This window comes from Trichomycterus rosablanca, chromosome 7, assembly GCF_030014385.1.
Source record: "Trichomycterus rosablanca isolate fTriRos1 chromosome 7, fTriRos1.hap1, whole genome shotgun sequence".
NCBI classification, from domain to species: Eukaryota; Metazoa; Chordata; class Actinopteri; order Siluriformes; family Trichomycteridae; genus Trichomycterus; species Trichomycterus rosablanca.
In genome coordinates, this window is record NC_085994.1 from 41,626,006 (window position 1) to 41,643,913 (window position 17,908).

At 44.5% G+C, this 17,908-nt stretch overlaps 2 protein-coding genes across 2 annotated transcripts; one reads left to right on the forward strand and one right to left on the reverse strand.

The window, feature by feature from the left end:
• Positions 1-9,190: 9,190 nt before the first annotated feature.
• On the reverse strand, positions 9,191-11,887 carry LOC134317513 (dynein heavy chain). Its single transcript, XM_062998212.1, is given in 4 exon segments — positions 9,191-10,050; positions 10,053-10,175; positions 10,178-10,281; positions 11,859-11,887. Coding segments are annotated over 4 exon segments (1,116 nt in total).
• Positions 11,888-13,803: 1,916 nt separating this feature from the next.
• On the forward strand, positions 13,804-16,395 carry LOC134318542 (N-acetyllactosaminide beta-1,3-N-acetylglucosaminyltransferase 3-like). The gene is made up of 3 exons (XM_062999535.1): positions 13,804-14,189; positions 14,295-14,335; positions 15,062-16,395. The coding sequence occupies exons 1-3, from the start codon at positions 14,140-14,142 to the stop codon at positions 16,156-16,158; spliced, it is 1,188 nt and encodes a 395-aa protein (XP_062855605.1). The 5' UTR covers positions 13,804-14,139; the 3' UTR covers positions 16,159-16,395.
• Positions 16,396-17,908: the final 1,513 nt, after the last annotated feature.

Sequence of the window (17,908 nt, forward strand, 5' to 3'; positions counted from 1 at the left end):
TAATAAAATAAGGTAATAGGTAATAACTCGTGGTACAGAACAACCCCATAAAAAGGGGTGTGAGAGCAGTAAATTCCTCAGCCTTCGGGGCATCCTGCTCTCTGTAATTGTTGCGCCCAGCTGTGCACAAACCCACCCCCCAAAAAATGTGGTAAAACCATAAACCAGATAAAAGCCAGGAGAAAAAAAACTGGTTAGGACAGGTTGGTGACTAGGGATACGTGTCACTTTGCGAGCATAAGGTTTGGCAAGGGGTATAAAAACTTTTTGCATGCACAGGATGAGGTCTGTGCTTCAACTTCCAGTGAAGGGTGAAGACTCAGAACAAAAGCAGCATCCAGGAAAGGCTGAGAGTCTCTGATGAGTAAAGATGATCAGAGGATCCAGTTTGTCCACAAATGTGTGAGAAAATGATTGAAATGTTTAAAAACAATGAACCTCAAAGAAAGACTGGAAGGGATTTGCATGTTCTCCCTCTACGGTGCAGAATATCATTAAACCATTCAAGGAATCAGGAGGAATTTCAGTGTGTAAAGGTGGAGGGTGCAGCTTAATCTGAACGCTCGTGATCTTCCATCCCTCAGACGACATCAAGAACCTCCACTCAACACTAGCTAATAAAAAGGTAACTAGTTAACATTACTTTACTTAGTTAGTTACAGCGGAGATAAGAATTTACCTCAGGGAAACGTTTGTGAGCGTGAGCACAAGCATAATATCACTAACGTCAAATTTTTTTTTTTTTAACAATGTTTTTAACCATAGTGCTACTCTGTTTAACAGTCTGGAACCAACATGATGCAGTATTTGCAGCAATAGGACCAGAGGAAGCCCTTCCCGTTTATATTATCATTTATCCTAAGTGTAAATGATATATTATGGTATTATGATATATAATTGATGTATTATGATATATAATTGATGTATTATGATATATAATTGATGTATTATGATATATAATTGGATAAGCGGTTAAGAAAGTGAGTGAGTGAGTGATAAAAAAAACTCAAAAACATCTTTGTGCTGATTGTTTATTATTATTATTAGTAGTAGTAGTAGCAGTAGTAGTATTACTATTTACATATCAGCATTGGATAATAAAGAACCTCATTGTCCCAGCACAATGGTTCAATTCCATAATGACCCAAAAGGTTGGATTAAAATACCCCAGTGTGTGTTCTGTCCAATATTTACCCAAGTTGGGTTGTTTTCAGCCCAGTCTTTTTTTTTTTTTTTTTTTTTTTTTTACCCCTTTTTCTCCCCTTTTTAGCGCATCCAATTGTTCAATTAGCATCGTGCTTCCTCTCTGTCTATGCCGAACCCTGCCCTGACGGAGGTGATTGAAGCTAACCCGTATCCCCTCCGAAACACGAGCAACAGCCAGATGCATCTTTGCCACCCACACATCGACGAGTTTGGCGCCACCTAGCGTTGCATGCGGAGAGACACACCCTAAGGGCACCCCCTCCCATCTCTGTGTAAGCGCCTCCAATCAGCCGGCAGAGAACGCAATCGCATTCTGACAGAGAGAGACCCACATCCGGTTCTTTGTCCCACCCCCCACATGAGCAACCGGCCAATCGTTGCTCATATAGCCACTCAGCTTCGAACCGGTAAAGCAAGGCTGGATTCGATACCACGTACTCAGAATCCAGCCCTGGTTGCAGCGCGTTTCTTTTCAATTGTATGTGGATGATTTACGCGTGGCACCTAGAGAATTTAGAACGTGAACTTTATCCTTTCAGGCATCTCAGTCCACCCAAAACCAGCGAAAAATATAAACAATGAGAACAAAGAGAACAAAGATCGATCACATAAACAGCAGAAAATTATACAGGTCCACGCCTTCTGCCTGCAATGTGGAGAAAACACAAGTACAAAGATGTTTGTGATTAATCGTTTCCAACAAATAAAAATTACAATTATTCGGTTCCTTTTGTTTTCAACAAAAGCTTCAATCTAAAAGTCAGGAATTCCTTCATAAAAATGAGAGAAGAAGATTAAAGGAATTAAAAACGTTGTTTTACAGATTTGCAGATAAACACAAAAGCTAAAAAAGTTTAAAGATTTTAGTTTAAAGCAGCTTATTGGTGGGATTGGCTCAGTGATTATAAAACACTGCACAACTGATGGGAAGGTCAGTGGTTTAGGCCCACCACTGCCTTTGGGAACGGCCCTTAATCCACAACAGTCTGCGCTGTACTTGTTTACAACTGTAAATAGTTTATGTTTGTTTTTTTTATTCAACTGCTAAATTCTGTTAATATACATTTTAAAAAATTCAACTATAAAGTGAAATAACTGCGACATGAAAGGAACAAAGGTGTTTTTTTGGTTTAACAGCTGGAAATCTTCATATTTTATAATCCTGCTGTTCTGTATAAATACATCTGCAGATGCATATGGACACATCATCAGTGATGTTCCTGGAATCACTGGGTGTTTCGGGTCTTTCAACATCATACACCCTCCTCCAGGTGACCCAGCCGGGGTTGATCAGACCCCAGCTTGTGTCCAGAAGGCTTACTAGCTACCACGAGTCCATGGTTCTCCTCTCTTGAGCCACAGCCATCTTGAGGCCCTCTCTGCCGCTTCGGTGGTAGGTGCCGATTGCGGATGGCTCTCCTCTTCCACACTCCCTCGATGCCTAAACTACTTAAGTGTTATGGGGGGGGTTTCAGGTGAACCCGTAGCAGAGGGGAACCCAAACAATAGATGCACAAAAAGGTCAGAACCACAAGTAGGTAATGGGGCTTTTATTGGAATTAACAAAACGAAAGATAATACTAAATGAACCAAACAACGGAGAACACTGGGGAAGCGGCTGGGGCGGTACTGATGGTAGAAGGCGCAGGGTGTCTGAGAGGTGAACAGGGGGAGCCGTGGTGTTCATCCGGGTGTGCAGGAAGGTGTCCCAAGCAGTCCAGGGTCTGGAGGAACACGAAGAGGCAGGTAGGAGTGGAACCAGGACACAAGGAGCGAAGGAGCCAAATCCAGGAGACGATAGGTAAGCCGGGAAGCCAGGTGGTGTGGGGATCGCTGGGCTGCAGACAGCAGAGGAAAAAACAACAAGGTTTAAAGGCTTGAATAGCAACAAGGTACTAAACTCACAGAGTAATGTGTAGTTCAGGAGTCAGACGTCACGGTACCGCGGTGGCAAGCAGACAATCTGGCGAAGAGCAGAGGAAAAGCCGGCGTTTATATGCAGTGGTTGATGAGGTGGTAAACGAGGCACAGGTGAGTAGAGTCCGCCCTCCAGCGATCTATTGGCTGGCTTCCGCAGCGAACTCCGGGAACAGTACCGCTCCAAGCCGCTAGGGGGAGAAGGGAGCCAAACAGGAAAAACCAACGCAAACACTAACAAGAACAAAAACCCGACCGGACTAACGGGGAATAAATAAACGCGGATGAAAACAAAACGCCAAAACGGGGAAAAACGAAAGTAAAAAGGTAAGAGCTGGGCGAATCCTAACAGTACCCCCCCCTCAACGGCCGCCTCTAGGCGGCCTACTGGGTCTATCAGGGCGTAGGCGGTGGAATTCTCGGATCAGGTTGGAGTCGAGGATAGCAGATCGGGGGACCCAGGACCGTTCCTCTGGCCCGTAGCCCTCCCAATCCACCAAGTACTGGAGACCTCGGCCACGCCTACGAATGTCCAACAACCGGTGAACCGTGAATGCTGGGTGCCCGTCGACGAGCCGGGAGGGTGGTGGGGGGTCGGACGGAGGGTTCAATGTGGACAAAGCCACTGGTTTAAGCTGGGAGATGTGGAAGGTGGGGTGGATGCGCATGTGGCGAGGGAGTTTCAAGCGCACGGATGTGGGGTTTATGATGTTCTCGATGATGTAGGGACCAATGTAGCGGGGGGAGAGTTTCTTGGATTCAGAGCGCAGGGGGATATTAGTGGTGGACAGCCACACGGCCTGACCAGGAGCATAGGTGGGGCCAGGTCTCCGATGGCGGTCTGCCGAACGCCGGTTGATGTCCCGTGTACGGAGGAGGGCTGCCCGGGTGGTCTTCCAGAGCCTTCGGCACCTACGGAGATGGTGCCCAACCGAGGGAACTGCCACATCAGCCTCTTGCTCGGGGAATAGTGGGGGTTGATAACCTAGGGAGGCCTCAAATGGAGATATGCCTGTGGCGGAAGAAATCAGGGAATTGTGGGCGTACTCGACCCAGGCAAGGTGAGCGCTCCAGCCCCTGGGGTTGCGGGCGGCCATGCATCGTAGGGCGGCCTCCAGGCCCTGATTTGCTCTCTCCGCCTGCCCATTGGACTGTGGGTGGAAGCCGGACGAGAGACTGACAGTCGCTCCCAAGGCTTTGCAAAAAGTCCTCCACACCTGGGAGGTAAATTGGGGTCCACGGTCTGACACGATGTCTGCAGGGATCCCATGCACACGGAACACCAGATTGATTAGCATCTCGGCCGTTTGGAAGGCTGTAGGAAGCTTGGGCAGGGCCGCAAAATGCACAGCCTTGGAGAACCGGTCCACCATGGTTAAGATTACCCTATTTCCATTAGATTCCGGTAGACCAGTGACGAAATCCAGGGCTATGTGTGACCATGGGCGACTTGGGACCGGAAGTGGGTGTAGAAGCCCCGCAGGAGGTTGGTGGGAGGCCTTATTACGTGCACAGGTGGTACAGGCAGCCACAAACTCCTTAACGTCCGTCTCCATGGATGGCCACCAATAATGTCTTTTTAAGAGCGACAGTGTGCGACCACTTCCAGGATGGCAGGCGATGCGAGATCCATGGGCCCATTGTAGGACGGAAGAGCGAGCTGTGGCTGGGACGAAGAGACGGGTTTGGGGTCCCGTCCTGGGATCTGGCTCCTGTGCCTGGGCCTCGGTGACGACCCGGCGAATGTCCCACGTGAGTAACCCAACGACTCGACTGGGCGGAAGGATAGTTCCAGGGCAGGTTGGGGCTTCTTCTGTGGAGAACTGGCGAGAGAGAGCGTCCGGTTTGACATTACGCGACCCAGGCCGGTAGGTCATCGTGAAGTCAAACCGGCCAAAGAAAAGAGCCCATCTAGCCTGCCGAGAGTTCAGCCTCTTTGCCGCCTGGACGTAAGACAGATTCTTATGATCCGTCCAGACAACAAAGGGCTGAGCGGCCCCCTCCAGCCAGTGCCTCCACTCCTCCAAAGCCAGTTTCACAGCCAGCAGCTCACGGTCGCCGACGTCATAGTTGGTCTCGGCTGGGGATAGGCGACGGGAGAAGAAGGCACAGGGGTGCAACCGGTTATCGGGCCCCGCCCGCTGGGATAGGACTGCCCCTATCCCAGTATCAGACGCATCAACCTCCACAATAAACTGCCCGTCGGGGTCCGGTTGAATGAGAATGGGGGCAGATGTAAACAGTGCCTTGAGCCGAGAGAAGGCTTCTTCGGCCTCTGGGGGCCAGGTAAAGGGGATCTTGGTGGAGGTAAGGCGAGTGATGGGTGCCGCGACCTGGCTGTAATTGCGGATAAACCGCCTATAGAAGTTGGCGAACCCGAGGAAACGTTGGAGCTCCTTGCGCGAGGTGGGAGTTGGCCACTCGGTCACCGCACAAATCTTGTGGGGGTCGGCCCTGACCCGGCCACTCTCGAGAATCACCCCCAGGAATTCCACAGTGTCAGCGTGAAACTCACACTTCTCCGTCTTCACGAATAGTCTATTCTCCAAGAGCCGCGAGAGGACTTGGCGGACATGTGCTCCGTGTTCTTCCTGAGACCTGGAAAAGATTAGAATGTCATCTATGTACACAAACACAAACCGGTTGAGGTAGTCCCTGAGCACGTCGTTCACCAGCGCTTGAAATACCCCAGGAGCATTGCACAACCCAAATGGCATCACAAGGTACTCGAAGTGGCCCAAAGGGGTGTTGAATGCTGTCTTCCACTCATCGCCCTCCCGGATCCGCACCAGATGATAAGCGTTGCGTAGATCGAGCTTGGTGAACACTGTGGCCCCCTGCAGGGGTTCAAAAGCAGAGGAAATCAGGGGCAGAGGGTAACGGTTCTTAATGGTGATTTGATTAAGACCCCTATAATCAATACAAGGCCGCAGGGTCTTGTCCTTTTTCTCCACGAAGAAGAACCCCGCCCCCAGGGGGGAGGACGATGGGCGGATGATCCCGGCGGCGAGGGACTCGGAAATGTAGCTCTCCATCGCACTCCTTTCGGCACGAGAGAGGTTGTACAGCCGACTGGTAGGCAGTGGGGCGCCAGCCAGCAAATCAATGGCGCAATCATAGGGTCGGTGAGGGGGTAGGGACTGGGCACGGTCTTTCCGGAAAACCTCACGGAGGTAATGGTACTCCAGGGGCACGTTGGATAGGTCAGTGGTTACTGCAGGAGGAATGGCGCGAGCCTTGTCCCCAGGCTGTGGAATGGCTGAGACCAAACAGTTGGCATGACAGAAATCGCTCCAAACCACCACTCGTCCTAGGGCCCAGTCGATATGGGGATTGTGGCGCGCCAACCAAGGGTAGCCCAGGACTAGGGGGGTCTGGGGGGCCTTGATAACAGCAAAAGAGAGAGTCTCCCGGTGGTTTCCCGAGAGGACAAGGGTTAAAGGCGTAGTGCGGTGGGTAACCCGGGCAATAATTTGCCCATCCAGGGCGCACGCGGTGACTGGGGGATCCAGGGGTTGTAGGGTGCACCCTGTCTGGGCCGCCAGCCCCTCATCGAGCAGGTTGTCTTCAGCACCCGAGTCTACTAAGGCCTGGAGAGGGACCGAACAACCGTGCCAACAAAGGGTGGCCTGAATGCGGAGGTGGAGTTGCCTGGGTGGTGGGGGTTGCTGAAAGTTGCCCGCTAGTACCCCCACGGCTACTGACGGGCCACCTCTTTTGGCCGAGCAGGGCACGTCCGCAGAATATGGCCCGCCTGACCGCAATAAAGACATTGCCCGGTCCTGAAGCGCTGAGCCCGCTCCTCGGGGGCTAGCCGGGCACGCCCCAACTGCATGGGTTCAGGCTGTGGTGTAAGGGATGAAGGGGTACAAACAGAGCCACCAGGGGGCTCCAGGGGACTGGGCAGAACAAGGGGTAAATGAGACACAGGACCGGGTCTGGTCGTCTTTTCACGGCGCCGGCCACGGAGGCGGTTGTCCACGCGGATCGCCAGAGCGACCAGGGAGTGAAGGTCAGGACTATCCTCCCTTACCGCCAACTCGTCCCTCAGGGGATCGATGAGGCCCCTCTGGAAAGCCTCCCGAAGAGCCTCCTCGTTCCACCCAGAGTCGGCAGCCAAGGTCCAAAACTCAATCGAGTATTCAGCTACGGACCGGGAACCCTGACGCAGGGAAAACAGACGAGCGGATGCGCTCCCCGAATGATCCGGGTGGTCAAACACAGTTTTGAATCGGGCAAGGAAGTCAGAGAACGACCCTGCCCGAGGGTCCACCTGCGACTGAACCGCCTCTGCCCAGGAGAGGGCTCTGCCCCTTAGGTGACCTATAATAAAAGCCACCTTACTGGCATCAGTAGCGAATGTGGTGGGGCGCTGACGGAAAATGGACTGGCACTGGAACAGGAAGCCTCAGCACCTATCCAGGTCCCCATGAAAAGGCTCAGGATTAGGGATAGGTGTCTCCAACGGGACCTCAGGGATCGCGGGGTCCGTCGAAGCCGCGGACGGTCCCATGAGGGCCTGAGGGTCAATGGAAGGAACTGGATTGGGAGGGTTTAGACGGGCAACCTGTTGGGTCAGGTCCGCGAGCCGCTGGTTGAGTGTCTCTAACATCTGATTGTGGCGGCTCAGGATCATTCCCACTGTAAGGTCCTCACCTGTTTGTGCATCTGAGGGTTCCATAGTGGCCAGATTGTACTGTTATGGGGGGGGTTTCAGGTGAACCCGTAGCAGAGGGGAACCCAAACAATAGATGCACAAAAAGGTCAGAACCACAAGTAGGTAATGGGGCTTTTATTGGAATTAACAAAACGAAAGATAATACTAAATGAACCAAACAACGGAGAACACTGGGGAAGCGGCTGGGGCGGTACTGATGGTAGAAGGCGCAGGGTGTCTGAGAGGTGAACAGGGGGAGCCGTGGTGTTCATCCGGGTGTGCAGGAAGGTGTCCCAAGCAGTCCAGGGTCTGGAGGAACACGAAGAGGCAGGTAGGAGTGGAACCAGGACACAAGGAGCGAAGGAGCCAAATCCAGGAGACGATAGGTAAGCCGGGAAGCCAGGTGGTGTGGGGATCGCTGGGCTGCAGACAGCAGAGGAAAAAACAACAAGGTTTAAAGGCTTGAATAGCAACAAGGTACTAAACTCACAGAGTAATGTGTAGTTCAGGAGTCAGACGTCACGGTACCGCGGTGGCAAGCAGACAATCTGGCGAAGAGCAGAGGAAAAGCCGGCGTTTATATGCAGTGGTTGATGAGGTGGTAAACGAGGCACAGGTGAGTAGAGTCCGCCCTCCAGCGATCTATTGGCTGGCTTCCGCAGCGAACTCCGGGAACAGTACCGCTCCAAGCCGCTAGGGGGAGAAGGGAGCCAAACAGGAAAAACCAACGCAAACACTAACAAGAACAAAAACCCGACCGGACTAACGGGGAATAAATAAACGCGGATGAAAACAAAACGCCAAAACGGGGAAAAACGAAAGTAAAAAGGTAAGAGCTGGGCGAATCCTAACACTTAAGGCTCTGACCAAGGAACGGGCCGCAAATCCTCTGCATCCAACCTCCATTGGGAGGCACCTCGCTCTCCATGCAGCCTGCTTTGAGCTGCAAAAATAAAAATAAAAACCTTTTAGTTAAGTCTAAAATGGTTAGATTTTGTTCATTAGGTGTGAAATCTCACCCAGACTCTTAAGAGGTTGTAAAATTGTATTTTTATTCAGTATGAGGTGTTTATTATTCAGTATGAAGTGTTTATTATTCAGTATGAGGTGTTAATTATTAAGTATGAGGTGTTTATTGTTCAGTGTGGTGTTTATTTCACTGAATAATAAACACCTCATACACCTCACACTGAATAATAAACACCTCATACTGAATAATAAACACCTCATACTGAATAATAAACATCATACTGAATAATTAACACCTCATACTGAATAATAAACACTTCATACTGAATAATAAACATCATACTGAATAATTAACACCTCATACTGAATAATAAACACCTCACACTGAACAATAAACACTCACACTGAACAATAAATACCTCATACTGAATAATAAACACTTCATACCGAATAATAAACATCATACTGAATAATAAACACCTCACACTGAATAATTAACACCTCATACTGAATAATAAGCACTTCATACTGAATAATTAACACCTCATACTGAATAATAAACACCTCACACTGAACAATAAACACCTCACACTTAACAATAACCACCTCACACTGAATAATAAACACATCACACTGAATAATAAACACATCACACTGAATAATAAACACCTCATACTGAATAATAAACACATCACACTGAATAATAAACACATCACACTGAATAATAAACACCTCATACTGAATAATAAACACCTCATACTAAATAATAACCACCTCACACTGAATAATAAACAGCTCATACTAAATAATAAACACCTCATACTGAATAATAAACACCTCACACTGAACAATAAACACCTCACACTTAACAATAAACACCTCATAATGAATAATTAACACCTCATATTGAATCATAAACAGCTCATACTGAATAATAAACACCTTATACTGAATAATAAACACCTCATACTGAATGATAAACAGCTCATACTGAATAATAAACACTTCATACTGAATAATAACCACCTCACAGGGAATAATAAACAGCTCATACTGAATAATAAACACCTCATACTGAACAATAAACACCTCACACTGAATAATAAACACCACATACTGAATAACAAATACCTCATACTGAACAATAAACACCTCATACTGAATAATAAACACCTCATACTGAATAATAAACACCTCATACTGAATAATAAACACCTCACACTGAATAATAAACACCTCATACTGAATAATAAACACCTCATACTGAATAATAAACACCTCATACTGAACAATAAACACCTGAACTGAATCATAAACACCTCATACTGAATAATAAAAACCTCATACTGAATAATAAACACCTCATACTGAATAATAAACACCTCATACTGAACAATAAACACCTCATACTGAACAATAAACACCTGAACTGAATCATAAACACCTCATACTGAATAATAAAAACCACATACTGAATAATAAACACCTCATACTGAATAATAAACACCACATACTGAATAATAAACATTATACTGAATCATAAACACAAATTTACACCATCTTAAGAGTCGGGTGAGATTTTAGACTTTGTTAAAAGGTTTTTATTTTGATTTTTGCAGTTTGAATGAACAGCAGGATTATAAAATAATCAGAGATGCGACACTGTCGGACGGTGACGGTCGGTATTAAAGGTCCTGCTGCGCCCTCTAGTGGAAACTAATGCACATTTTATTTAAATTATTGTTGTTGATATACTGTACATACTGTCTATTTACACTGTACATTTGCGGCATTTATCCATTATGACTGAATATAATTTGAGCAATTGAGGGTTAAGGGCCTTGCTCAGGGACCAATATTGACAGCCTTCTGATTACAGGTCCAGTATCTTACCACTGATAAATAAATGACCAAATAAATAAATGTGAGGTGGGAACTGAGTGTGTGAGTGAATTTCGTTTTAATTGTTTCACTCATCTAATATCAATCACGGTGAGGCTGAAAGAGGTTTCTAAAGTTCTCAGGAACCTTTAACCTTACAAACACCTTAAAAATCCATCATCTGTAAGTGGGAAGTTCATTGAACCATTAATAGTCCCCAAACAGGTGCAGAATGTGTAGAACATATTCGATATCTGTAACGAATCCCTCTGTAATACCGCACATCACCAGCAGAGGGCGCGCAGGACGCCGGCCGGTAGTTCTATTAGAACTACAAATCCCGGGAGCTGTAGAACTCATCAGCACTGATTCACCTCAGCTGAATCCGGAGTTATAAAGAGCTCAGTTCGGTAACGTGGACGCTCTGTGTCGCGGTTTATAAAGTTTTCTCTTTATAAAGGTGCTGAGATCCGCGCTGTTGTTTATACTTCAATCGTTCTGTCTAAGTGATACACAGAGTCGGTTCAGTGAGTTCATTTTTGTTAGTAGTTACAGGAGACGCGTTAGGCTTTGGTGAAACACGCAGCCATTGTACTGATCCCGGTCGCAGTTCCATCTAACGCTGTATCATCACAGCTTCGGTTAGTTTATTCTTTTGTTTTATTTGATTCGCCAACTGAATCGGCTCATCTGACTCGTTCTCGTTCAGTCTTTTAATTGCTTGCTGCTTCTAGAAGTTCTAGAACTTTGTTTCGACTCAAGAACGTGGAAATTTCTTGTTTTTGCTCTTTTTTTTGTATATAAATTGATTTTACACTGTTGGTGTGAGATATTAGTACCACTAAGCTTCAATATATTGATCAGTATTAACCTGGTGGTGAGTCTCTGTTCATTCTCACCACCCTGTTACAGATAATGATTCTATTCACCTGTAAGTAATGGGTGTGGCTGGAATACCTGAATTTAATAGTTAGGAAGATTACTTTTCATTATACAGTATTTAACAACGTCAGTATTTAAAGTATTTAAAGTTATGTTTGGAATCGTCTTATTACTGGAATGTCCAGATTTATTTTCTTGGTTGTTTATCAATAAACTGTGTATTTATGTAACCTTTACATCCTAATCTAGCTATACATAAAATCTGTATAATTTATAAGCATATATAAATAAGAAGTTTATACAAAAGGTATTTACTAGATCAATAGCGTCTAAATGTAATGTGTACTGGTGTCCACTAGAGGGCGACAGCGTCATTATTACTGACCTGCAGCTTCAGACAAGCAATAATAATTGATGCTCCATCCGACTGATGATGAATGCTGCAAAAATGCAATAATGGATTAATGTGCCTTCTTTTAATGGTAAATAATTAAAAGTAATTAAATGAATGAAGTGCATAATGTTTAAGTCAAATTACCTTTAGTCTGTTTCTGTATACCTAGACTGATGTGTTTGTGACGTTTGTGAATTGCTGCCATTGCACGGCCATTTCCCTTTGGGGATCAATAAAGCAATCAATCAATCAATCGATCAATAATAATGTAAATTCTCATATTAGGATTTCTTTCTTCAATAGCTTTTAAAAGATGCGTCAGAAAAGGCTCATCTGTGTAACTGCTCATTGTTGGCCATCAAGACAAACAGCAGCAGATAGAGATCATAACCCTAACCCTAACCCTAACCCTAGGGGTCCGAGCACTAACACTTTTTATTTCTTTTAATAGCTTTTTAACAGCTCATCGCTTCTAATTATGATAGAATAAATAAACAGGCTTTACACAATATTTACACCTCTCAGACTACATGTTATTAGTTTATTGTTGTGAGGTTTTGTGAAATGAAATCGTTTCAGTGGCTTTTGAACAAACGTTCTAAATTATAAGTTGTTAATCGAGTGGAACCAACATGACAAACATCACCTCTTATACTGGCAACGTAATATCTGCCTTATTAAGCTGATCAAATTTAATAATAAAAAACCTTCTAACCAATTCTTCAGAGTGCTCAACAACAAGTTGTACTTCATCAAATGTAAACCAGAAGACAAACTACACCTGCTATACTGACACTGTCACCCTTTATTACATAGTTTTACACAGTATGTAAGATTTTTATGAAATATTTCAATAGCTTTTAAAGTATTCGTCATAATGCTCCAAAACAAGTTGTATTATATCTATATCAAGTGTAACCCACATTACATACTACACCTCTTATACTTTATTACATAATAAAAACAGATTTGTTATTAATAACTTCAATAGCTTTTAAACTAATTGTCATATTGCTCCTAAACAAGTTGTATTTTATCAGGTGTAACCCACATTACATACGACACCTCTTATACTGGCACTTTTATCCTTTAGCATTGCACACCTTACACACAAGCCTGTTTATATGTATAATGTAGGCATGTGTGCATGGTGTGCAATGCTAAATTTGTTTGTTTGATTTGTTTCTGTTTGAATAGTTGTGGTGTTGATGTTCTCAGGTGTTTAGACTCGTTACTGACATGTTCAGCCTCTGGCCAAGAACTGAGGTTCAGACAGGCGATACTAAGGTTCAGACGGGTGTTCACGTGAAATTGCTCTATTCTGGGAAGTTCGATGAAGTCACAATGTGGCAATGCCAGTCTTGACAAGGTGCCACCCTGCGTTTTTCTTTGACCCTTGTTTGTTCTTCTCTCGGCTGCTTCTGTATTTAGGCGTCGCCACAGCCCATCCGGTCCTCATACCAGACTCGGACTCGGCCACAGTTTGGACGCTGGATGTTCTTCCTGATGCCACCCTCCTTAATGTATCTGGGCTTGGGAACATAGGAAACATTAAAAAAGGACAATATAATAATAATAATAATAATAATAATAATAATAATTAATAGCAAAATAAATAACAACAAATAATTAATAATAGTAATAACAACAGTAATATATAAATAATACTTTTTAATAATTATAAACAACAAAAATAATAATTATTAATAAAATGAATTACAATAATAATAATAATATTAATACATTATAATTAACAATAAATAATAATAACCATTATACAATGATAGTTGAAAATATCAATTAAATAATAATAAAATAAATAATAATAAATAGTAATAATAATAATAATAATAATAATAGTAATAATTCATAATAAGAATAATGACAATAGCAACAACAAGAATTATAATAAAAAATAAAATAATGGAAAGAGTAAAGATAATAATAACGACTATAAGTTACAATAAATAACTAATAATAATAGAATTGATTTATTTATTTGTAATAACTATATAAAGCTTTGGAGAGAGCCGTCTGTTGTTTTTTGAGGAGTTTTGGTTCTCGTGTAGGGAGGGGCGAGAGCAGAAACAGTTTAATTACTCTGTAATTAAAATACATTCTTATTAAGCAACACCCACAATAACGAGGCTTCATATGAAACTGAGAGAGAAAAAACCTGGAGCGAATCCTCTCACGTCCACTCTTCACTCAGAGCTCTGTCAGGAGAGGGACCATGACCATGCTGCAGTCCCTCACCGTGTGGAAGCCCCTGGAGCACATCAGGTGAGCCTGAGGGAGGGAGGGAGGGAGGGTGGTGTGTGGGGTCAGTGATCTGTGTTCAGGTTGAGGAATGGTTTTCTGATCGCGTCCCCTCTCTCGTTCTCTCAGGTGGCCTCAGATGAAGGTGGAATCTCTCAGCGTGGTTTACAGTGAGTAAATCTTCATTATTTTACTCTGTTACACTGATCAGCGGCTGAAACGTCACTTATTTACACTCAAATCAATTCATAATAAATCATTTAATTAAATATGTGGAATTTAGAAGGGTGGTACAGTGGTACAGTGGTGCAGTGGGTAGCAAGAAGGTCTTGGGTTAAATTCCCAGACCAGGTGTATTTATCAGGGTCTTTTTTTCCTGCCCTTTACTCAATTAATAGTAGTAATAAATAATAATAATAATAACTAATAATAAAAACAGCAATAATAATGATATTAATAGTAATAATACTGATAATAATAGTAATAATAAATAATAATAATAATAACTAATGATAAAAACAGCAATAATACTGATAATAATAGTAATAATAAACAGTAATAATAATAATAATAAAAAATAAATAAAAATAATAATAATGATAATAATAATAAAAAATAAAAAATAATAATAATGATAATAATAACAATAATAATAATAATAATACTAGTAATAATCATAATAAAAAAATATAATAATAATAAAAAAAAATAAAAAAATAATAACAATAATAATAATAAATAATAATAATAATGATAATAATAATAATAAAAATAACACCACCAATAATAATAGTAATAATATTAAATAAAAAATAAATAATAATAATAAAAAATAAATAATAATAATAATAATAATAATAATAATAATTAATATTTTTTGTGTATTTTTGTGTAAGGAACAAGGGTTAGAAGGCGAGTACTGGAGACCGTCGCTCTGATCATCAACATGTTGTTTTTAATCGTCATTTTGAAATCCGTGACTCCAGCGCCCAAACCGCTGGGAGAGGCCGAACCCACGGCGCCGCCCCCGCCGCCCTGTGAACCCAACGTGTCGGCTTACAGCGTGGAAGGATTCGATACGTTTCCTCAGAACATCCAGGACGTCCTGCTGTACCGGCACTGCCGCGACTTCCCCATGCTGCTGAACGCTCCGGAGAAGTGCCACCTCCAGAAACCCGGCGCCCCGCTCTTCCTGCTGGCCGTCAAGAGCGCCCCGAGTAACTACGAGCGCCGCGAGGTCCTGCGAAAGACCTGGGCGTCGGAGAGGCTTCAGAACGGCATGCACGTCCGCACCGTGTTTCTGACGGGCACCACCGGGCACGGGTTCGAGAAGAAACGGTTGAACACCCTGCTGGAGCTGGAGAACCAGAAGTATCAGGACATCCTGCAGTGGGACTTCACCGACACCTTCTACAACCTGACCCTGAAGCAGGTCCTGTTCCTGGACTGGCTGGAGCGATGGTGCCCGACCGCCAGCTTCCTGTTCAACGGCGACGACGACGTCTTCGCCAACACGGACAACATGGTGGAGTACCTGCGGCTCCTCTCGGACAGAGACGGCAGCCGGCACCTGTTCGTCGGCCACATGCTGGACGACAGCACGCCCATCCGAGAGAACACCAGTAAGTACTACATCCCGGTCCAGATCGAGCCGGGCGACCTGTACCCACCGTACTGCAGCGGCGGCGGCTACCTGTACTCTAGCTTCACCGCCAGGACCATCCGCGACATGGTCAGGTCCATCACCCTGATGCCCATCGACGACGTCTACATGGGCATGTGTCTGAAGAAGGCCGGGCTCCAGCCCATGTCCCACATGGGGGTGTGGGCGGACGGTCTGGACATCCCCTCCGATAAACTGGACTCGTTCGACCCCTGTCACTACCGCGAGCTCATCCTCGTCCACAAGTTCCTCCCGCACCAGATCTACGTCATATGGCACGAGATCCACAGAAAGGATCTGAACTGCGCCAAGAAAGTGTCGCACGTTTAACGAGAAATTAAAGCCATTATTTATTGTGTTATTTACACTGTGATGTTTTTATTATGAAACATTTTGCTGGTCAGGTGACCTCGTAATTTCACCAATTTCACCACGATTACTTGACTGTCCCCCTGGTACACCAGTTTTATAAAGTTAATATTTATATAAAACAATTGTTTTAGATACGAACGTCTCCTTATATGTGATCTGATCTATTTATGTAACTTATACTAATAAATAAATGTTTTATTTATCAAAAATTAAACGTGTCCACCTTTATATTTCGTACAGGTCAGGATTTATACGTACAGGTCAGGATTTAGGTTCGGTCCGCGGTCCGGACGTCCTCTGGCACCAAGTTCCATCCGATTCAATCAAGAATAAAAAAAAAACGTTTTAATTTCCTACTTTAACATCAAAGCTGTCGTTTCCTTTCGAAGTTTCGGCTGTTAGGGCGGCAGGTTTGATCGCTGTGTGGCCAAAAGTGTGTGGACATCGGTTCCACCCTAATTAATGAGTTTAGCTGCCTCCGCCACACACTAACAGGTCCATGAAATCAGTTCTATAGCATTCTTTGAGATGAATCAGAACCTCGACTGTAAGCCAGGCCTTGCTGTCCAAGTGTACAGTATGATGGATTATTTTTTTGTGTATCCCAGCTCGTTTGGAAGCTGGGGTTGTTTGAAGCGCAGGGGTCAGCCATCGTACCGTAAACCTGGAGCAGACAGATTTAAGGGCCTCGCTCAAGGGCCCGACAGACACTGACTGGGTGGCAGAGTCAGGATTTGAACCCACAACCCTTTGATAGATAGCACAAAGCACTACCAGATAACAGTAGCCACAGATATGCACAGATATATCTCTATATTAATGTTCATGATTTTGAAAGTCTCTATTTAATTACATGCTTTGGGATGAATTGGAGCTTCGAGCTGGGGTCAGCCGTTGTCCAGTGCCCCAAGAGCAGACAGATTTGAGGGCCTCGCTCAAGGGCCCGACAGACACTGGCTGGGTGGCAGAGCCAGGATTTGAACCCACAACCCTTCGATTGACAGCCCAAAGCACTACCAGATAACAGTAGCCACAGAAATGGAACATCTCTATATTAATGTTCATGATTTTGGAATGCAGTAGTCAGGTCTCTGTATCATTACATGCTTTGAGATGAACTGGAACTTCGACTGTGAGCCACGCCTTTCCTTTCAGCATCAGTCACCGAATATCTTTAACAAGAGCCGCCACAGTAGTGGAAGTTTGGCCTCTAGTAAGGAATTTCGGTAGTAGAACCTCGGGTTCTTTTACATGTACCAGCCACGCCTGCTCCGTTATTCCTACAGATCAAAGCGCCGCTCGTATTTACCGCTCATTAAAAGCTCTTGTCGACGTGGGCGGAATTCTGCGAAATCTGCCAGCCCGTGTTTACGTTTGTGCTGCGTTCCTGATATTATGGTTCTATAATCTGAACATTTATGATAATTACACTTAAACGTGACGCACCACATTCGGTCACGCCTTCGTACCTATAGTAAACACCAGCGCATTTAAAACCTAAGTGAAATACTATTTTATTTCTGTGTTTTCTATCTGTCTGTCCTAAATCGCTCTTCGGCTGCTGGGGCCCCCAGTGTTGGCTCCTCAGTCGAATCCTGACCTGAAGACCTGAAACCGTCTCGTGTGAGCGAGAGTGAAGCTCAGATTCCTCCACAGTGACGTAATTACATCGATAATTACAGAAGATGTTTAGCTGCAGTTATTGTGG

Excerpts from the sequence above, each read along its gene's own strand:
- LOC134318542 (XM_062999535.1), top strand. The coding sequence starts at position 14,140 with ATGACCATGCTGCAGTCCCTCACCGTGTGGAAGCCCCTGGAGCACATC. Across the intron at positions 14,190-14,294 it reads AAGCCCCTGGAGCACATCAG|GTGGCCTCAGATGAAGGTGG; the intron begins GTGAGCCTGAGG and ends TCGTTCTCTCAG. Across the intron at positions 14,336-15,061 it reads ATCTCTCAGCGTGGTTTACA|GAACAAGGGTTAGAAGGCGA; the intron begins GTGAGTAAATCT and ends TTTTTGTGTAAG.